Consider the following 23,719-nt stretch of genomic DNA (forward strand, 5'->3'; position numbering starts at 1 on the left):
AACAAGAAGTTGTTAAAACAAGAACAAGTTTAAGAATCCAATCAAAATGAGTTAACTGGTATAAGACAGCAATTATGTGAATGGTTTAGCCTCAATATCATATAACTAACTTGTCAGTCAATTTCCCCATTCGTTTATAGATAAAATTCTTTTTGTTATCCTCTAGCGTTGCTTTTCTAGGTTATCAAGAAGACTTGGCAAAATACAAGCCATTGATTTAAAGGGACTGTATGTGTTTTGTATCCCCGGCCACTCCTTGAGGTTTCTGGGGAAACACTTAGTCCATAGTAACCTGCAGAGCTGAGAGTTAGAAACCACACATTGTTCATTGTATCAGCCTAAACTCGTACACTTTCCTTTGTGTAAGTTTAACCTGTGTAATATTGGAATTGTACATTGTAATATCAGGGTTAATATATATATATATATATGAAAGGAGAAATGGAGTTGGCATCCAATGCAGAAAATTCAGTTCCGATACTGACTCATATTAAGCAGCTCCACCAGGTTTTGAGATGTTTTCTGGAAGAGCCTTGTGTTAACCAAAGCGAAGAACTAAATGAAAATACTGTGACCTTAATCACCTCCATCCATGATCTTAGCAGAACTTTCTCAGAGAGGTTACTTGAATCCTCTGGACATATTCAGGCTACGATACTTCTTCTAATGGACCTTCAGAATAAATTCCAGGACTTTGTTTCCAGTAATGGTAAGAATATAACTCATTAACTCCTCCAATGTTTTATGATTACAGGTATGGGATCCATTATCCAGAAACCCATTATCCGGAATTATGGCTTAGCCGTCTCCCATAGACTCCGGTTTATCCAAATGATCCAAATTTTTAAAAATGATTTCCTTTTCTTTGTAATAACAAAATAGTACCTTGCACTTGATCCAAACTAAGATATAATTAGTCTTTATTGGAAGTAAAACCAGTTTGTCAGGTTTAAATGATTTTCTAGTAGACTTAAGGTATGAAGAAAATTACGGGACAATCCCTTATCTGTAAAAACTCCAGGTCCCATACCTGTATAATATTTCATATAATAGATGCCTTTCTGTCGGCGCTATTGTTTTTATTGGATTTTTGGGCTCAACTAATCGCCTCCATATACTTTCCAACCAGTGTGGGAATTTCTGGCAGCAAAACACATGCGTCACTTTGGCTTTCCGAAGTCGCCCAAAGTTTCCTCGCAAGGAAACTTCTTACTGTTGTCTGGGGATTCTGGGAATCTAAGTTGTTAAGAAGCTTGAGAGCCACAGGATGGATGTGTTTTAAATTACTGAAAAGGCAAATAATCATATTCATTTATCCAATAATGCATTTCCTAAGGAACATTCACAGATAGCAGGGTTGTATTTAAAAATGGAAGAGTCCGTTTAAGATATGTAAAAACAATATTAATAATAGGTAGATAAAAATAAAATGACCAGGCATGTGCTTGATACTTACGGCACATGGATATGTTTGAATGGAAAAGACCAGATACTGTTAATGTTCTTGTATATTATATCCTGTACAATAATATGCACGCTAATTTAAAAAAATGGCTAAAATGAACTGTCCAAATCAGTGTGGTTTGCAAGCTGTTAAGCTCCCTGTGACAATGTGTTGTGGCCGTTAATTACTAATACGTGACTGCATAACAAAAACTTATTACAATGAATTGGACTGCGAAATTAGAGCAATTTAAAATATCTCTGATTCTAAGCAAGTCTGATATTTGAGCTATTAGCAGTTACATTTTATGATGTTGACCTTTATCTGTATGTTGGCAAATGCACAGATTTGTCGGGTAAAATGGGAGAGCTAAAGTTAATTGCATGTGCTAAAAATTATGATATAATTGGTATCACTGAGAGCTGGTGGAATGAAACCTGTCATTGGGCTGTCAATTTAAATGGATACACCCTTTTTAGGAGGAACAGAGGGATTAAAAAGTTTGTCTTTATGTAAATTGTGAATTCAATCTGTGCTCGCTGAATGGAACTAGAGAGTGTGGAATCCTTTGGGCTGGGCAAAAAGCTACAAAGAAAATTATCATTGGTGTATGCTAGCGAATTTCTCCCTTTTCGCTTCGCTGAAAAATTCTCGAAAACAGTGAAAAATTTGTGATACTCAAAAATTGATGCCCGCGTCAATTTTGGACGTGCATCGGAAAAGAAGCTCACGTCAGTTTAGACACCGGCATTAAAGTCAATGGGCGTCCAAATAGTGTTAACGCGCGTCGATTTTGACACGAGCGAGTTTTCAGACGTGCTGCCAGAATTTTTTGAATTTTCATGTGAGTTTCACAAATTTACTCAGCGACTTCGCTCTAGGCAGGATTGAGGCCCATCTACTATTACAAATGGAGGCTGCTTCACAGTTAGGTCAAATTATTATTATCGGTGACTTCAATTATCCAGACATTGACTGGGGTAATGGGGTTCCCAGGTTGGAAAAAGTTGGCGGATTTGTAAATATGCTAAATGACAATTTTTTATTTCAACTAGTTCAAGAACCTACTAGAAATGTGTAATGTTCGGTATCCCATACCCAGCCGGTCTCAGCCTGCTCTTCTGACTATAGCAGCTGACTTTTGCTTTGGGTGGAGCTATTCAGATGCCGCCAGGTCTTATTGCAGGAGAACCTAGGAGAGAGTTCTGGGCAAGCACAGGAACCAAATGTGTACGGATAGAACAGGGGAGCAGTAGCATAGTCAAAGAACAGGCCGGGTCAAACCACACAGACATGGTACCAAAGGAAGTAACAGGAGCAAGTTCGGGGTCACAGGCCGATCGCTCAAACATGAAAGCAAGTGGCGCAGTCAGTCCTTCATAATGTGCATCGGCGCGCTGGAGAATGTGCAAACTTTGCCATTATAAGGGCATCTCTGCAACATATTAACAGGGAAAGGCTTTTCACAGGGTTAAACACAAAAGAAAAATGGGATGCCTTTAAAATGTTGCTTAGTAAATATACGTGTCAGTATATTCCCCTTGTAAGCAAGAGAAAAACATTTGTGGTTTGACAGAATTATTGGTATTAAGGTTGGTAAGAAAAGACATGGTTACGTTTTTCAAGTTAGCTGAAATATTTGTTAGGTATAAGGAGGCCAATAAATCATGCAAAACAAGCTAAAATTGATGAAAAGAGCATTGCAGCAAGCAGTGAAATAAACCCAAAATTATTTTTTATATGTGTAAATTAATAGTCTACTGTATGTGGGACTGTAGCACCAAAACAGCCAAGGCCAGCATTGTGGTGAATAAGGGATTCTGGCAGTGTCGGACTGGCCCGGCGGGACACTGGGAAAATACCCGGTGGGCCCCGACCCTAGAGGGCCCCCGCCGGGCCAGACCCCCTCTCCCAAACAGTTTTTCGGAAAAAACTATTTTGGCGCATCGCAGCGCCATTTGCGCACCTGCGCCTAGCGCCTTTTGCGCATGCGCGCTTAGTGATTTTTGCGCATGCGCGATGCGCCGCCTGACAGAGTATGCTGATCGGCGATTCGGCTCAAAGTAGGTAGCGGGGGCCAGAGGGGGGCCCTGGACAGCGGTCCCGGTGGGCCCCGGGCCCCCCAGTCCGACCCTGGATTCTGGGACTCAAAATATCTCTTTGCAGAGAATCTGTGCAGCACCTACCTTGAAAACCGGTCACAAAACTGGTCGTTTCACCATGGAACATAAAGAGGCAGGGGTTCAGTTACTCTGCTAACTTAAAGGAAGGAAGTGAGGAGAATGGTCCCTTCAAGTCAGAGGCAGACTGTAATGGGGGGGGGGGGTTTCAATCTGAGGAATCATGAATGTCTATTAAAAAAACACATGAATATATGCAAAATAAAATAGTTTGATTCACTGAACATTTGTAGTGCGGATCTATGTAAAGATATATATCATTTTTTTTAAGTTTCGAGTTTATGCACCTTGCTTACATGTCAGGGCCACATACAGGGGAATGTAATAAAAGTCGCAAAGAGCAAAACAATTCGCACCAATAAGACTAAAAATCCACATCTCGCAATGTAATATTGTTCCTTAAACTGTTATTGCATTGCGAATTGTAATTGCGCATTGCGAATTTTAATTGCACACTCATAAGAAGTGCTTGAAGGTGTCGTAATCTTTTGGAGCAAACATAACGACTATTTCAGTAAGAAGTTTTATTACATTGACTGCGCATTGGCGCTAACTATAAAATTCACAAACGGTCTTTCACTGTCGGAAGTGGTCGCTAAACAGTTTCCGGGCTCGCAAAAGCTATATTAAATTCGCACAAAGCAAAATTTGTTCACGCAAAGGCATAACTTTTCGCATTGCGAATAGTTTTTCCGTTAGCGATTTTTATTACATTCCCCTGATAGTCTTTTGAGTAGGAGTAAGAACTTAGGCCATAGTACAATAACTCAGTTTTCCAGAAGGTTAATCAACCTTGTAGTCAATATTGTAGTTATGAGTCAGATCAGAAAATAATCAAAATAGTCAGGGACAGGTAGAAAGGAAAACTGGCAAGCAAACCTAGGAATTTTCCAAGAAAGACCTGCAATTGCACATTGAACCCAGACCTCCAGTGTCATTTTTTAGGATCCCTTATACTGTAGTTTGATCATGAAGCGAGTAATGAAGAAGATATAATGGTGGTTCATTCACACCAACCAGAACATTTTTGTTTTGCTCAAAAACTAAACTGGATATTTTCTGTCCTTTTTTTTCCAGTTTTACCTTTCAAAAGCTTTGAATGACCTGACAGGATTTGTCTCTATCACTATCCAGACCTAAAGGAAAAAAGGAATAAAATAGCCACGAGTCACATAGAATGCTTATATGATTAATGTGCAGGTCTGGCAGTAAAATGTTCCATGACAAATGTGAGAAACTGCAGAGTGTGTTTATTTTTTTGTATAGGGGATAAGATGTTATTATACAAAAGAATACGAGTACTCACATGTATCAGCCTGGGTGCAGTCCAAATAATAACAGATGCCCATGTGTTGAAGGAATTCTGTGCTCACAGGTCTAAAGGTCAAAAAGATCAATTAAAAGGGTTGTTCCTTTGAGCTAACTTTTAGTATGATATGTAGAGAGTGATATACTGAAACAATTTGTAATTGGTTTTCATTGTTTATCATCTGTGGCTTATTCAGTTATTTATCTCTTTATTCAGCAGCTCTCCAGTTTGCAATATTGGTTGTTATGATCCAAATGACCCTAGCAACCATGCATTGCTATGAATAAGAGACTGGAATATGAATAGGAGAGGCCTCAATAGAGCGATGAGTCATAAAAAGTAGCACATACAATACATTTGTAGCCTTATAGAGCATTTGTTTTTTAGATGGGGTCAGTGACCCCCCATTTGAAACTATTAAAATAAATAAATAAATAATGAAGGCCAGTTTTAAAACTTGCTTAGAACTGGCCATTCTATAATATAATAAAAGTTAACTTAAAGGTGAACCACCCTTTTAAATGTAACGTTTCAGGTAAAAGCCTTTCTGGAAGATGTTACTCCAGCCGAAATGTTGGCTTCTCATTAAGTGGCAAATTTATCAAGGGTCGAATTTCGAGGGGTTAAATCCCTCGAAATTCGACTGGGGAATAGAATCGAATAGGCAATTCGGGCGAATTTACGCGCTGGCGAATAGTTGAATTGGCGAATATTCGCCAGGCGAATAGGCGCTCGATCGAATATTCGTTCGAAGGATTTTCATTCGATCGAATGCCTTTTTATTCGATCAAAAACTTGGAAAACAAGCGTATGGGACTTTCCCATAGGCTTTTAAAGCAATTCGGTAGGTTTTAGGTGGCGAAGTAGGCAGTCGAAGTATTTTTAAAAGAGACAGTACTTCGACTATCGAATGGGCGAATAGTCGCAACGTTTTTGCGCTCAATCCAGTACTTCGACTATCGAATGGCGAATAGTCGCAGCATTTTTGCGCTCAATCTATTCGAATCATTCTACTCAGGCGAATTTACGCCAATTCGATAGTCGAGGAGCACAAAAATTCGAAGTTTTTTTACTTCGAATCCTTCACTCGAAGTTAGTGAATCGGCCCCTTTAAATGTTTCTTTTTTGACCAAGATAAAACTCATAAGACACAAGAGAGCCTTGGGAAATACCACCAAGATGGCAGCACAGCGCTTAGTGTGTCAGTTCCCAGACTGGTGCAATTTGCACTGAACAGTTCTGTTCTGCAGGGGGAAAGTTTAAATTGAATACACTGGGAGATGCGTAACATATTGGTGCCTCCCAGTGTATTAACCCTTCCTTGTCTTTTAAGAAATGAACACTGAGTTACAGACAGTTTTACGGACCTAATATTATCCAACATTTAATTATACCAAATAATATATGATGAAAACATATATTATCTTTATTACCACCAAGATCGAAATAAACTGCCCAAAGTTATAAAAAGATTTTTATTAAAATAAAAATCTTCAAATAATTCTTTGTTGTTTTTACATGTTGCTAACGTTGGGGTACTTGCGGCAAAACTGGGGCATTTGAAGCGGAACGTTCTGACTTGATGAAACATACGGGATCCCTATATATTACGTGGCAAGGTGCTGTTAGAGAAATGCAGAATTTCATTTTGTGGAACAGAAACATTCTATCTTATATTAAAATGAGAAAGTTACTTGATTACCTTTTGTGTCTGCAGAGTAATTTACAGTGGGGTATTGACTGTTGGAAGCGGAAGGCTTAACTGCTATGGTGACAAATGATCAAAAGCATAATAAATTCAGTGCTTCCTCTCTGGCGCTGACAGCATAATATGAATGTTTGCTAAACAGCCCATAAATGCAATGTTCCGGCATTTAATGGATAGTTTTCAGTGATCCAATTTCCTTCTCATTCAGGCTAATATTCAGTGCACTTATTTAAATTAAAATCGATTCAGTGTTCACTGGGTACGAAAAAGAAGGACAACCGAGACACTGCGGTAAAAGTGGAAAAAAGGAATCCTACGGCAATGTTAAAATAAACATTAGATTTATTTTTTATTTTTCTATTAAAAGGGGGGTTGCATCACGTTTTTATGATAAATGGATGTTGTAGGGCAAGTTCAGCTGATTACTGCACAATGAGGGGGCTGCCATTTATGGGCATCATTTGCTTTCTCTGCAGCATAAATCTGAGTAAGTGGAACTGTCTTGTTATTGAACAAACAACATCCGTTAAATTGAGATGCAAAGATGGGGCCTGGCTGTGCTCTGCACTTCATGCCAGATAAAATATGCAGTGCAAGCAGGGCCGCTCCTACCATGAGGCAAGGTGAGAACATTGCCTCTGGCAGCACTGAGCGGGCAGGTACAAGGGGCAGCAAAAAGCCACCTCTTGAAACTTTAAGAGCCGAATTTCCGTGTTTTAACCTGGAAATTTTGCTCCGTTAGTGCAGAGAGCGCTATTGCACTCCATGCACTAGCAATGCTGCCCCTCTTTGACCTGCTCCAATGCTGATTTTTAAGTGCGGAGCAGGAGATGGGGGGCTGCACCTGGGCTGCTGCCTCAGGCGGCAGCTTTGAAATTGCCCGAGTGCAAGGTGCACACCATGGCACTGGCAAGGGCAAGGCAACTGTAGCCAGTGGGAAGATGGTAAGGAATGTGCTCTATTGTGGCCTGAGCAAGCCAGCATTTCCCAATTTGTGCACCTGAATGGCTGGTGGGGGGCAGAAGGGACAATCCCTCATAAATACAGAACTGAATGTAGGCAGCTGTAGCGTTTGGCAGTGTCGGACTGGCCCACAGGGATACCACGAAAAGTCCCGGTGGGCCAAGGTGTCAGTGAGCTGCTAGACATTTGGCCTATTTCATTGCCATTCCCTATTTCTATGAGAACAAAGTGGTTAAATAGATGGAATAATAGATTATAGTATGTAAAGAAAAGGAGAATAGATGAGTGAGGAAAGGAAGAATAATAGTACTAAGAGTGGGCCCCTGGTCTAAGATTAATTGGTGGGCCCCTAGTCAAAGGTTTTTGGGTGGGCCCCTGGTGTCCCAGTCCGACACTGGCGTTTGGTATCCCAAACCCAGAACTAACTCCAAAGTTCTGATCTATGCCTGCTCTTCTTCCTTTAGCAACCGACTTTGGACTTCAGGTGGAGCCATTCGCTACTCAGATGCCGCCAGGTCTTAATGCGGGAGAATAAGGGAAAGAGTTCTGGGCGAGCAGGGGAACTGAACGTGTACTGATAGGACGGAGGAACAGTAGCGTAGAAAAGAACCGGTCAGGTCAAACCAGATGGGTATGCAGTGCCTAGGTGGGTAGCAGCAGCAAGGTCAGGGTCACAGGCCAAGGTCATACACAGAAGAATCAAACGCAGTACCAAATCGGAAATCAGAAGAGTTTTCACAGGTGGGAACCAATACAGGCAGCAGGCTGGCGAAATCAGGGACAGGCAAGGGTCAAACACAAGAAATCAGAACCAGAGAATAATACTAAGAGCACCCAGGAACTAGAAAGAACCTTTATGTTGAGCAGTGAAAACTAGCCCAAGGCCCCTTTAAATATTTGAATTGCGCAGCCCTGCGTGATGACGTCACGTGGTGCTCTGGGTAAAGCCAAGTTCACCCGAGCGCAACCCAGAAGCAGCAGAAGACTACGGCCGGTACAGAGAGAGAGAGAGATTCCCGCCACCTGCCAGGAATATTTATTACAGCAGCTTTGTATTCACTCTGGGAATGTGGATCTAAAACTGAGCAGATTTAGAGTAACTGACCAAGAAACTGCACATTTTGATATTATCAATGGACTACATACCTGTCATGAAAGTAGCACTCCACTAAATGTAAGCTCTGTATGCCAAAGTTCAGGACATAACATTTTTAAAAGACTAGAGCAATGATCATGGATGCTCCTGCCATGAAGCAAAGTGAGACATTACCTTAGGTACCTTAGTCCTCTACCAGGGGTGGCAAAAAGCCGGCTCTGGTAATTTTAAGAGCAAAATTTAAATTTTTTTAAATTTGTCTCTGCAAGTGCCGTGAGCATAATACAGTAGCTCTCTCTGCACTAGCAATGTAACCCCCATTTGACCCACTTCAATGCTAAAGTTGCAAGCACAGAGTGGAAGCAGGGGCAGCATGGGGGCATATTTATGAAGGAGATCATCTACTGATTTCAATGGAATCTTAGCAAACAAAACTGTAGCCTGACTGGAAATATATAATGTAAAAGCATTCCAGTCAATGTGTGCCACAACACCATGCCAAAATATAGACAGACAAGGGCACAGTATAATACAAAATACTGTCCTTCCAATCTATTAAATATTACCATCAAGCCTAATATTTACCAGGCAGGTAAAAACCCTAGTCCTGACACATCTAGAGGAAACTTCCCTTCTGCTATAGTATCAAGAGTCAGACCCAAAGTACAGAGAAGGGAGAAACAACTACAGTTTTCAATTGCAACTACATTTCAAGTAGTGTTCTGGCTATTATGTTAGACATCCTCTCACTCGGGCTTTATACATTACATTTTTGGCTAACTCCTGTGGAGGACTAGAGCCTTTGATTAAGGGCAATATGACAGAAATGAGTTAGGGCAGAGACAAACGAGAAGATTCGGGGAGATGTAGTTGCAGGGGCGTAACTATAGAGGAAGCAGACCCTGCGGTTGCAGGGGGGCCCAGGAGTGTAGGGGGCCCAGTGAGACTCTAATTAATTAGCAATTTTAATATATCTTGGTAAAATAGGCCAACTTATAAATATTTTGGGGCCCTAAATTGAATTTGCTATGGGGCCCAGTTACAACTAGTTACGCCACTGTGTAGTTGCCTGGCGACAAATCGACTCTTCTTCGGGTGACTAATCTAACCGAACTGCCTCCCCGCCGGCTAGGAGCTAAATCGCTGCCGGGATGGCACTCGGATCGCTTTGTTTTCCGAAGTTGGCCGAAGTTTCCTTGTGAAGCAACTTCATGTGACTGTGGAAAACGAAGTGCTCCGAGTGCCACCCAGCCGGCGATTTAGATTCTAGACAAAAAAAAATTCCATATATAACAGCTGCATGAGGAAAGTGATCCTCGTGAGGCAACTTCGGTTGACTTCGGAAAACGAAGCACTCCAAATGCCATCCCTCCGGTGATTTAAATTCTAGCCGGCGGAGAGGCAGTTCAGGGAGATTAGTCGCCCGAAGAAGAGGCAATTTGTTGTCAGGCAACCAAATCTCCCCGAATCTTCTTGTCTGTCTCTGCCCTTAGGCCCTTTGTTTCTAGTAGCTTGCCAAATAAACCACTGCTTTTTATTCACCAGAGTGCTGTTTTGGAGTGTGTTCTATTTATTACGGTCAGGAGTGCTGGTGACAAAGCACCCGGAGAGATGTTATAGGCAACGGAGTACAGGGAGGAGGGATTGTGCAGGAAGAAGTGGGGAGTCTTGGGTGGCTATGGTTTGGGTGCAGGTTATGGTTAGGGTTAGGTGTTTGTTGGCTTTTTCCTGGCCTGCACACCCCTAATCTAAAATGCAAGTCATTTGGAAGCATTGAAGTGACCAATTATATCCACAATAGCAGTATTTGCATGAAATGCTGTAAACAAGTGTAAGCTGCATCGTCTGCATAATGTATCACTGATTTAGTTTAAGCCAAATCAAGTTTTCCTGCACAAAGAGCACTAATGGCTGCAATAATGGTATGTGACACCCACAATATTAAAAACACAGCAAACCCCGATGGTGCGCAGTGATTGAGTGCTATAATTACAAGAATAGAAGCAGATCAAACGTATACCTATGTTATACAAATGGCTTCAGTATAGACTGCTGCTGGGGCTTATATAGATTCAAACATCACAGTTATCAGAATAAAATTTTGTGTTAAATCAGTAAAAAAAAATGCTAGGGTGCCTAACGCTCATTTTGATATTGCTCTCTATGAGACTGATTGCCCCCCCCTTCTGTAAAAAAGTGTTATCTATATACTGACTTCACCCAACATCTAGTATATGGATTTTTTTTATTTTTGTTATCACAAAGTGCGTTCAGCACAATGGGGATACATGGCTCAGTATGCAGAAAAATATTATGTCTGGACAAGGTTAATCCGCTAATTGACAAATAAATGGGTACGAAAACATTGGTGATATGAGAAAAGATTTAGAATTCTTTAGGGGTCCAAATATTGTCCCTTTGAGTTTCACAAGAATACAAATGCAGTTTCTACATAGACTGAAAGTCAGAATTCCACGAGGCACAAAAACCAATCCAGCACATGTCAAAATCCACTCTTAAAATGATATTTTACCTTATTGGCTGCACTCGCCCATTCCTGGACTGTTTCACATGAATCTAAAGGCAGGACCACATATAAGAGGCATCAAAACTCCTAACCAATTGGTCAGCACCATGTGAAAATATATTTTATCTTCCCAGGCTTCTATATAAGGGGCCTTATATATTTGTAATACGACTGAATATAATGGGTGCCTGACTAATGGTAATGAGCAGAATTGTCCTATTTTCTGGTGGCAAAATATTTGCAAAACATTCATGAAATGGTGAGATTTCACTGAATTTTTGCCAAATGCATTGAAGTCAATGGGCATTTTTTATTGAGTCAAAGGTTGGGGTCGTTCATGAAAACAAAATTCAAGGTAAAATTCAAGTGCATAATTGAGAACATTTTTACCACCAACAGAAATTTAAATTTCGCTACAAATCTTTATCAAATGAAAGTTACTTATTCCTACTGTCTAGTTGGGCACCTTCAAGGGATCTAATGGTGAGGTTTAAAAACAGTTGGTCTGTCCATCCATGGTGTAGACCAAGCAGTAGGTGGGTTGGGTCTAAGGGTCAGGGTGAGGCTTGATGAGAATGGATCTTTGCACTTCTAAATACTCTTGGAAGCCCAGCATAAAGGTCAGTTAAGTTACATTTAGGAGAACACGTGTTTGCTGCCCTATAGATTCTTGGAACTATGGCTGACTAAAAACAGTGTTTTTATATATCTATAACCTTTTTATAATATGAGGGGGATAGGGATGGGCGAATTTTTTCGCCTTGTTTCGCCGAAAAAATGACACCCATAGACTTGTATGGCGTTTTGCGTCAAAATAAAAAGACGTGCATCACAAAAATTTTTTGACGCCCATAGACTTTAATGGGCATTGACGACAATTCGCCGGTGGCGATTTTTTGTCGACACGAAATGAGTCAAATTCGCCCATCCCTAGTGGGGGACCATAAACAAATATTAAGCCTCAAAGGGGAGTGTAAACTCAAGGGAAATGGAAACCACTGCTCTAATGTCTAGATATAATGCATTTCACTACAATACAATGCAAATTTGATTCCAAAACATTCTACCAGACCCCTTCAAACCAAAGTGAAGAACACAAGAAACATGAAATGAATGCAAGTAAAGAACAAGAACAAAAGGTTCAAGTCTTAGGGCAAACCTAGCAGGAAACTCAATGATCAAACAACCTGCTTTAGTAAGGGAGTGGTTACATGTTAATGTTTAAACGGATACTGTCATGGGAAAACATGTGGTTTTTTTTCAAAACACATCAGTTAATAGTGCTGCTCCAGCAGAATTCTGCACTGAAATCCATTTCTCAAAAGAGCAAACAGATTTTTTTATATTTAATTTTGAAATCTGACATGGGGCTAGACATATTGTCAGTTTGCCAGCTGCCCCCAGAACAATGGGAAGGTAACCAGATAGCAGCTCCCTAACACAACATAACAGCTGCCTGGTAGATCTAACGGCACTTTATATTAAAAGCCAAGTCCCACTGAGACTGATTCAGTTACATTAAGTAGGAGAAATAACAACCTGACAGAAAGTAGTTCCATCCTAAAGTGCAGGCACAAGTCACATGACTTAGATCTACAAGGGAGCTGTTATCTTGTGTCAGAGAGCTGTTTTCTGGTTACCTTCCCATTGTTCTGTTGTTAGGCTGTTGGAGGAGAAGAGAGGGAGTTATATCACTCAAACTAGTAGTACAGCAGTAAAGAGTGACTGAAGTTTATCAGAGCACAAGTTACATGTCTGGGGGCTCTTGGGAAACTGACAATATGTCTAGCCCCATGTCAGATTTCAAAATTGAATATAACAAAATCTGTTTGCTCTTTTGAGAAATGGATTTCAGTGCAGAATTCTGCTGGAGCAGCACTATTAACTGATGTGTTTTGAAAAAAACATGTTTTCCCATGACCGTATCCCTTTAAGGTAAAAACAATATTTCACAATCACAGGCTTTCTGATTTCCTGGGAAGATTCAGCTCCAGATATCGGGAGCCCCTTGTGGACCTGAATAACTTTTTATATAGGGGGCCTTGCAATTTGTATCCATAAAATGGAGGTTAATATAATAAAAGTTTCAATATTTGAACCAACTCTAGTATATCACACAGAAGTCAATTACCCAGTAACATTAGGGGGCACATTTACTAAGGGTCGAATATCGGGGGTTAATTAACCCTCGATATTCGACACTCGAAGTAAAATCCTTCGACTTCGAATATCGAAGTCAAAGGATTTACCGTAAATACTTCGATTGATCGATCAAAGTAAAAATCGTTTGATCGAACTATTAAATCCTTCGAATCGAATGATTCGAAGGATTTTAATCCATCGATCGAACGATTTTTCTTCGATCAGAAATAGCTTAGAAAACTTATGGGGAAGCTCCCCATAGGCTAACATTGTAGCTCGGTAGGTTTAAAGTGGGGAAGTAGGTAGTCAAAGTTTTTTTTAAAGAGACAGTACTTCAACTATCGAATGGTCGAATAGTCAAACAATTTTTACTTTGAATCGTAGAATCGAAGTCGAAGTTGTAGTCGAAGGTCGAAGTAGCCTATTCGATGGTCGAAATACCCCAAAAAAAACTTCGAAATTCTATGTTTTTTATATTCCAATCCTTCACTCAAGCTTAGTAAATGTGCTCCTAAATGTGCACCTTTTCGAAAAGCAAATAGCTAATCAGTAGCTGTGGGTTTCTAGGCCTGTTAAAAACTTTTACTTTTTTTTTACATTACCCCCAACTCTGTGTCTGAAGACTACTATTACATTATTTCTGTTGAGTTAGGCATGCTGCTTTTTTGAAAACTCCCATTATATTATCTCAAAGAATAAATGAAATAAAAACTTGTGTATCGTCATAAAACACGCAGTACATACTGTATAAGAGAAGGCAGTGAGAAGGCTGCTGGGCAAATGTGGGAATCTTTGTATTGCACTCTACAGTAGACAATAAATCAAGATAATTGTATGTCATTATATAGATACAGTATTGTATATCTCCTCAATAAAATGCTAGGTAATAACACGGTGTATAGTATATATATACTAACTACTGCCATAAATGTTCTAAATTAGTTGCAACTGAGTAGAGTATTGTGGGACAACCATATCAACCGTACCCCAGTAGCAATATGGAACGAAAGGAAATATTTTTTAAGGGGTAAGAGTTGGCTAATAAGCAATAATGAACTGATTTCACTGGCCCAACAGCTAAATAATCTGGCTTTCCCGCTGAATACTGTATTATTAAGGTTCAAGATGTGTTTTCCATGAAAAATTTGAATTTTCAAGGTTATTTTTGAGCAAAAAATGTTGAGGCTAAAAAAACCCACGTTTTTCAAGTTTTTTTTTTTAGATTTATTAAATCCAGACCCTGGAAATAGCTTGAATCTGAAAAAACACGATCTAAAAACCTGTCAATGGCAGAGGTACCTTGAACCACTTGAAGATGTTAATAGCCTTCATGATGGTCGAATTCATTCATTTCTGTTGGACCTGATATCAGTCCCCATACCAATAAGCAAATACAATATAATCTGTAAATCATTAGCATTGCTTCATTCATTTCCTACATAAATACCACAGCTATTTACATCAAAGGTGAGTTAAATGCTCTGTAGATAGCAAGGCAGAATGCAGCACTGAAGAGGTTCAAACAAATGATATATATAGAAGTATCAAATTAAAAGTATTTTACTGGGAATTTTTTTTATCTAAACAGCGTCATTTCTTAAGTTGTGTGTGTTGAGTTTCAGTCTCTCTGGCAATGTTTAGCTCACTCTTTGATTATTTGATGTTAACATTTAGAAACGGCAGCAAATGAACAGTCAGAGCTTTAAGGCTGATCTGTTGTGCTGTGATCATAGGGAGGAAGTGGAATATCTAGGTCTTTAACTAACACCATCTATAAAGTTTAATTGCTGCATGGAAAACAAGCGAGCAGTTTTTTTACCAGCAACATTAAGGGGCCGATTCACTAACTTCGAGTGAACGATTCGAAGTAAAAAAACTTGTGTGTTTTTTGGGCTACTTCGACCATCGAATGGGCTACTACGACCTTCGACTACGACTACGACTTCGAATCGAAGGATTCGAACTAAAAATCGTTTGACTATTCAACCATTCGATAGTCGAAGTACTGTCTCTTTAAGAAAAAACTTCGACCCCCTAGTTCACCATCTAAAAGCTACTGAACTCAGTGTTAGCCTATGGGGAAGGTCCCCATAGGCTTTCCTAAGTTTTTTTTGATCGAAGGATATTCCTTCGATCATTGGATTTAAATCCTTCAAATCATTCGGTTCGAAGGATTTTATTGTTCGATCAAAGGAATAATCCTTCGATCGTTCGATCGCACTATTTGCGCTAAAATCCTTCGACTTCGATATTCGAAGTCGAAGGATTTTAATTCCCAGTCGAATATCGAGGGTTAATTAACCCTCGATATTCAACCCTTTGTGAATCGGCCCCTAAGGGTAAGGTCACACTGGGCGTTTCAAGGAGATTTAGTCGCCTGGCGACTAATCGCCTCGTCTTTGTGGCGACCAATCTCTCCAAACGCCTTCCCTCACTCTTGCCCTGGCTAAAATGAAAAATTGCCGGTGCTAAGCACACGTGGCGATTCCTTTTCCGAAGTCGTCCGAAACTGCCTCACGAGGAAACTTCGTAAAACGAATCGCCACGTGTGCTGAGTCCCGGCGATTTTTCATTTTAGCCAGCGCAAGAGTGAGGGAAGGCATTCGAGGAGATTGGTCACAGCAAAGATGAGGCGATTAGTCACTAAGTGACTAAATCTCCCCGAAACGCCCAGTGTGACCTTACCCTAAATGCCTTCCTGACAGTATAAAACAACTGACAGTCAGACACAAAAGGGGTCATTTATGAACAATGGAGCAGGGTGCAAAGTGCAGTTTTTGGATTCAAATGGACATGTTTCTTACCCAGCAACAATAATACATTTGTAATTTTACAGAATATTGGGTTTTTTTCAGATGGGGTCAGTGACCCGTATTTGAAAGATGGAAAGAGTCAGACGAAGAAGGCAAATAATTCCAAAATTATAAAAAATAAATAATGAAGACCAATTGAAAAGTTGCAAATTATAGCATACTAAAAGTTAACCTAAAGACGAACCACCTCTTTAAGTCCTATAGCTGTCCCCATCACTAAACAATTAATAAAGAACACACATTAAAGTTGACAATTTAAGGCCTGTGCAATTGTGGAAAAATTGAAATATAAATATAAAAAATTGAAATATAAACTGTAATAATTCTATATCTATTTGAAAATATAAATGACTATTAATATGCATCAGCTTAAACAATTCACATCCTTATACAGGGTAATATCTCTTTTTCTTTTTTTCCTTGTAGAACATGTGCGTTACTGTACCACAGTCAGCCAAATCTTTTTTGATACAGCAAAACACCTTAACACGGTACAAGAGCAATGGAACGCCATTCGCTCCCAATATAAAGACACGGCAGACCAAAAGGAAGATATAACCGAAAAAACTATTTGTGACCCAAATAAGAATGATCATACAAACAGCTCACAGTCTTATCAGATGGGAGAAAGCACACAGCAAAACCAATGCAGAATCCAAAATGAGTCCCGATGTGATGAAACTGATGATATTCTGATTAAAGCAGCGGAAGAGCTTCCCACAAATGAGAATCATAATTCAGATGAGGAGGAAAATACAGAAACTGAACAAGTCATAAAACATCTGAAAAAAACAAATGCTGTCCCCAGGAATAATGAGTTCAAAGAGAAGACAACACAAAAGGATGTTAGTCAGAAACAGGACATTCCTCCAGAGCCACATCCTCCAAACCAAAGCTTTGATAATGGCCACACAATGGATCCGACCACTTCTGAGGTTGTGTCTAACGGGACCAAACTTCAACTTTCAGTGGAACGTTTACTGGAATCGGAAAAATGGATGTACCAAGAGTAAGGAAACCCTCTTCTGATTTATCTGCGTTTAATTAATTTCCAATGGCTTAAGGCTTATGACATGTGGTATTTGTACTATGACTTATCCCAAGAAAAACTGCATAAATAAAACAAGATTTAGAAAAGTTCTAAACAGAAACAAATCATGAACATTTTAAGGATATTGGATCCATCTCATGCACAGATGGAGAAAAGAGTTTTCCTTTTTAAATTGGTGACTCGCTTTATTGTTTGGAAGAAAACAAAAAGTCTCCATCATTAAGCACGAGTTTAACAAAGGACTGTGCTCAATACAAATTTGCAATTTAATCATTGTGTAACAAGCAATATTCTATTGCAAAGTGCACATTTTGAAGTTTGCTGATTTGTATCCCATCTATAGCTTTTATGACATTCCCTTATACAGGTATGGAATCAGTTATCCAGAAACCCATTATTCAGAAAGCTACGACTTATGGGAAGGCCATCTCCCACAGAGTCCATTTGAAGCAAATCATTCTAATTTTTAAAAATGATTCCTTTATCTTTGGAAAATAAAACATTAAACACTTAAATGTAATTAATCCTTATTAAAGTCAAAACAATCCAATTGGGATTATTTAGGGGGTTATTTATTAAAGGTCGAGTTGTGTTTTCCTGAAAATTTTTAGTTTTTCGAGAGTAGTTTCACTAAAAACTCAAATTTTAAGGAATAAAAAAATATATTTTTTGAGATTTTTTATGCCCAGAAGCCTGAATCTGAAAATAATACGTGTTCATGTAAAAGTCAATGGCAGAGGTCCCTTTAACCATTTGAAGATGTTGCTTGCCTTCATGATTTTTTGTTTTTTTACTGTAGTTTGCGTCTGGAAACTTGATAAATTTGAGGTATTCAAGTTTTTTTTTTAGCCAATAACTCGATAAATTTGAGATATTCGAGTCTTTTCCTCAATTACATTCAATAGTATATAATAAGCAAACATTCGAGTTGTGAGCTTATTCGAGATAAAAAAACATAAAATCAACCTTTGATAAATAACTTCCTTAATGTTTAAATGATAAGGAGATCCAAATTACATAAAGACTCTGTATCCTGAAAACCCCCAAATCCCAAGCATTCTGGATAACAGGTCCCATACCTTTTTATGTTCCATTCAGAGCCGGATACAAGAGTCCTCTGCACTCAACCCATTATCAATATATTTAAGACAGAGACATTTTGTGCATACTGCTACTCAAAAATGCCTTACCCTTTAAACAAAACAGGGATTGTTTGTCCATATGTTGCAATATATTTAAGCTGGCCAACTACGTCAAAGTCATCCCATATCTGGCCAGTCCTATGCTTAATTTTCATCTGATTCATTAAGAATTCTATTGCTTCATTATACATTTTACAAAGGGACTAAAGGTGGCCATACATGGAGAGATCCGCTCGTTTGGCGATGTCGCCAAACGAGCGGATCTCCCTCCGATATGCCCACCTTAGGGCCCAACGATCGGATCCTAGCGATGCCCAAACGGGCGGTCGGATCGGGGGACCGCATCAACGAATAGATGCGGCCGCGATCCGACGGGATTTTCTGTCCCATCCGATCGAGATCTGGCCGACTTTTGGCCAGATCTCGATTGGTGAAGCCCGTCGGGGGGCCCCATACACGGGCCAATAAGCTGCAGACACGGTCTGTCGGCAGCTTTTATCGGCCCGTGTATGGCCACCTTTAGTTTTACCTGCAACTTACTTGCTGCTTTCAAAGTAAAACTCCCAAACTTGGCTGCCCTTTTATTAGACACCAGTGGGATCACCTGACTATAGCTGGGAAGGGCGGGAGCTACAACATAGAGCTGGTCACTGCTCCTGTATAACTATAACAAACAAGGGAAAGTTGTGCATTCGCGTAACGGTGGCTGTGCATGCGCAGAAGCGCATTTCCACAAAAGGTACCAGTGGCAGTCGGGGAGAAACGGGACCGGATATAAAAATGTAACTTTATTTGTTCTCTGCAGTTAGGCTCCTAAAAGCCATCTCAGATGTCAGCTAAGACTTGGGCAAGGCTTGGGTCTTAGCGTTCCTTCTCAAACTTGGGCCAGGACAGGTCTGGTTTGAGCAGAGGCAGGTTAGGGTGGGTGTGGATCAGAAAAGTCACAGATTTACAGCAGAGCAATGCACTTTCTGTTGTGAATGTGTATAAAGACATCATATGTGGCACATGTTAGGATTTGAGGTTTCTGGCACTCTCTGGAGGTTAGTAGAACTAACAATATGCCCAAAATACCACTGAGCACTATAAAGTACAGATGTCATTTCTGTGACTGCCCTTTGATTGAACATTGTCCCCATCATGTTTTAATTATGGCACCATTGTAATAGTCCTTCCTGTTAACATCTTCATTTATTCTCTGAATCTCACTCTGATCGTTGGACTGTAAATTGTATCATAAGTAGAACTATTACAAAAACAACTGCTACAATATATTCTAAAACTAAAAAGAGTAATTTTTATGCTAAACATGATGTACAGTATTAGCATATATAAAACGTTATTTTTACAGGTACGTGTTACAAAGAGAGGGGGAAAGTGAAGAAACTGTGGCTTGCTTTATCAAAGCACCTTCCTATATTCTGCAAAAACTGCAGGTTGGCTATGTGGACGACATTAGTTCTTTGATGGTGTCAGATTCTGAAGAACTGGTCAGCAGTATTCTGGGGATTCGGAGTACAGACACCGATCTTACAATTCCATTTCCATTAAGTGTTTCAATTCCGTTCAGTTCCCGATACAGAGGAAATTACAAAGACGTTATGGTTAAGGCCTGTGATGAAAATCTAAATCCAAGCTACTTGGCGCCACATTCTTTGGATGGGTACCATGGCAACTATAAGGTTAGTGAAACTGTTACAATGACAGTGTCTGATTACGTAATTTTAATAAATATATAGTATACACTCTCTCTACTACATATATATACTGAATAAAATACCCCCTCTTGTAAAATATAAGGATATAATAAGTTACCGAGGAGTTTCATGACCATATAATTCGGCCTTGTGCTTTTATACAGGTCATAGAACTCCAGAGGTAGCTTCTAATATCCTTGTATTTTACAAAGGGGGTACTTTATTCACTATATATATATAGGAGAGAGAGTGTATACTATATATTTATTTGCATAAAATAACGTATGCAAATATCCTCATATTTTGCAACTGGGGGTACTTTATTTATTATAATACACAAGTTTCAGTGAAACAGGGGGGATGAAAGGTGCGCTGGGAATACCTGTAGAGAAAGGAAGACAGGGCCTATCTGGCGTAATATCCTCTGTACACTTTAGCAGATATTAGATAGTCGGATCTACTCACATTCGTGGAATATTCATATCGCAAAAAGGAATCTGATCGCATATGCCTTCAGTGTAAGGTTAGTTTGCGGCTAGCGTGTCTGGTCAGGTTTTGTGCCTGTCGGGTAAGGATGCCGGATAGAGTAGTACAGCTAACAGAGAGGTAATTTTAAGCTGGTAATGCGCTTACCTCGAGTATGTGTAGAAATGGCTTAATAGACCGCTATCTGGATCGCATTTGGATCGACCTCTGCGGGGTTGGATTAGCGGCACTAGCTGGGGTTTAGATCAGGTCGCGTTCCGGTATCCAAACTGGCAATGTTTCGGTGTTTCCCGCAAATAAACAAGTCGGCGTTCTCCTCCACGCGGTCTTCACTCTCGCCTGGGGATGCTGTCGGCGCTGTCTTCCACTTCTCCACTGGGTGTTTAATGCCCGGGCATTGTACTGTGTTATAAATACTTAACTTTAATAAATTCTTTAAAGGCAAAAAATACTGCCGTAGATTCATTTTGCTACAAACCCCTTTGAGCTTAAACACCCAGTGGAGACCAACCTCATTTTCTGCTTGATAATTAGCGACAACCCCTAAGCTTAGCTTCTCAACAGCTGCTCAGAGCCCACTGAGCATGTGAGTGTCACAGACACTTTCCAAGATGGTGACCCCCTGTGACAAGTTTGAAGTCCTGGATCATTGCTGCTATTGACAAACTGAAACTTTAGGCTGGTGCAATAAGTTCAGTATATAAAATATGGTGCTTTTATCCATATTCATTTTTAGGGTTTAGTTCTCTTTAAAATCCAGCTTGAGGACTGCAAAGTTTGTGTCAAAAGTAAGGCTGTGTAAACTGAGATATGAACTGTCAGACTGCCAGTGGAACAGGCTGTTCTGGCGAATAAACAAGAACTGTAAGTCACTGTTACTTTAGTTACTTGTCTCTTGAAATCTCCATAGTTAATAAACATTGTTAATAGACAAACGGATTTCTGTTTAAAGTTACCTGGATGTGACTTCCTTTCTACTTTGATGTTATTGCTGAGGCTAATATTTGATTGAATTCCCAGTACATATGTGTGTATATATATACAATATATATACTTGTACCTTGTACCATGGCAGGAGGGGTATCTGACCTGCTAGCAATTTCAGGATTCACTTAGCAGTTTTTGTCAACACACGCAACGGACTTGCAGTCAGAGCAAATACTGATTTGTGAGGGTTTATACATACAGTATTTTTGTCCACAATGTGTTAGGGAATATTGGCTATCACCACTAAAATGAATGTAAAATATCTGGAGAAAAGCAGCATAAGATTATGTCAAAATTAAATTTCATACTTCATGTTGTCAATTGGTTGCATGTAGCATCATAAAAACACTATACTGCAGAAGCTTTTGTGCAATGGATAAAAATGAATAATACCTATGGGGGCAAATTCACTAAACGGCAAAAATTCGCCAGCGAAATTACGCTCAGCAGTTTGAAGTTACGCTAGCGTTGGCTAATTAGCATACAGCGTGCAGTTAAAGTACAATGGCCGTATATGCTGCAGCAAATACATTACACTACACAAGGCCAGGGAACCTTAATAAAATTATATAAAGTTGTTCTATTGCCCTATACATGAGCCCAGTGTATAGTTTAGGTGCCATATGTTAGCAAATGTAGGGGGGAAGGAGGGTACCCCAAAAAAAATTACAATCTTTTTCAGTCTATCACCCTTTAAATAGGAAAAATGACAGCGTTTTTTGGGACTTGGAAAAAATTTGAACTTTTTTTGAAGCAATCCCTATCTACTCTATTGCACTTCTCCTGGTCTGAGGTGGCGAAGGCATGTCTGGCGATAGAGGTAATGGTCAGTAAAATCAAAAACGTAGTGAATTTGCATAGTAACGCTCTTTCGCCAGACCGAAAATTCACCTGGAGTTAGAGTGTGAAGTTGCGCCAGAGTCTATCTCCTTGGCGAAAATACGCCAGCGAAGTGCCGAAATTACATCACGCTGGCAAATTTTCACCAGCGTTAGCCACTTCGCCTGTTAGTAAATTTGCCCTACAAATTTCTTATTTAAAATCTCTTATTTAAAAGATAGGAAGCATGGTTTTTCCCCATGAAATCTATTGTCATCCAATAACTAATCTGTATATTCACTGCTGCCTTTTCTTTTTGCCACTCAGGGGACATTTGCAGAGGTGAAAATTTACAAACTTGGCATATTTTCCGTAGTGTCATGCTTAAAGAAGGAAAATTTTACGATTGTTAAGAAAGGATCATCAATAAAGCTGGGCATAGACCCAAGGATATCTTTAAATTACCCTCCAGGCTGCTTTCGATCTCCAGTAATTGTTCAGTTCAAGGTAATTCTAAATCTGTTCATAACTCAACAATAGAATATTAATTGTAGGTGTTTTTTTTCCAAAACGTAAGTTCATGGCTGTAGTTGATACAATAATTATTGTTAACAGGAGTAATTGTAATTCTTTGTGTACTCCCCATATAATCTTTTATTATTGTTCGAATTCTAATTTTTGCCACTATTCGAGTTTTTTCCACAAAAACTCACAAATTTGAGTAATATTTTCAAAAACTCAAGAGTTTGATATTTATTAAGCACAAAAAACTCGAATGTAAAATTTCTGCATCTTTAAGCTTGCAAGTTCATTTAGAAGTCAGTGGGAGTTGTCCTATACAAAATGCAAGCCATTTTTTTTTCATTTGAGATTTTCAAGTTTTTTTTAGTTTAGCTTGTAAACTCCCAAATTTCAGTTTTTTGAGCTTATAACCTCACAAATTTGGGTTTTTTGATCTTATAAACGCATAAATTCAAGTTTTTTGAGCTTATAAACTTTCAAATTTGAGGTGTTCCAGTTTTGTTCCATGACTGTATTCAATTGAGTTTTTCCTATTCAGATTTTTTAATAAATAAGCAAAAGTTTTTTAAATTGTAAGTTTCTTCGAAGTATAAAAAACCTCTTAAACCTCACTAATTAGATTTTTGATAAATAAGCCCATATGTGTAGACATCTCAACCCCCCCCGTTAGAAAGTGAGTTTATAAGTGATCATATGTTGCACCATTCAGAAAAATCTCATAGAAAATGATATAAAGATTACAGTATGTGATGGAAACTGAAGGCACGGAATGGGGAAAGAGGTTAAAGCTTCAAGGGGAAGTATAGTCCTCATTTAACACAACGGCAATGAAT

At 39.3% G+C, this 23,719-nt stretch overlaps 1 protein-coding gene across 1 annotated transcript in view; it reads left to right on the forward strand.

Moving 5' to 3' along the window:
- The first annotated feature begins 333 nt into the window (after nt 1–333).
- The window catches only part of LOC108698061 (death domain-containing protein 1), a 36,671-nt gene continuing 13,285 nt past the window's right edge, over nt 334–23,719 (forward strand). The window contains exons 1-4 of the mRNA XM_018229021.2: nt 334–709; nt 16,609–17,191; nt 19,727–20,057; nt 22,692–22,871. Of these exons, the coding sequence (XP_018084510.1) occupies nt 430–709; nt 16,609–17,191; nt 19,727–20,057; nt 22,692–22,871 (1,374 nt within the window). The 5' untranslated portion in view covers nt 334–429. The remainder of the gene's footprint in view (nt 710–16,608; nt 17,192–19,726; nt 20,058–22,691; nt 22,872–23,719) is intronic.

This window comes from Xenopus laevis, chromosome 1L (assembly GCF_017654675.1).
Source record: "Xenopus laevis strain J_2021 chromosome 1L, Xenopus_laevis_v10.1, whole genome shotgun sequence".
NCBI classification, from domain to species: domain Eukaryota; kingdom Metazoa; phylum Chordata; class Amphibia; order Anura; family Pipidae; genus Xenopus; species Xenopus laevis.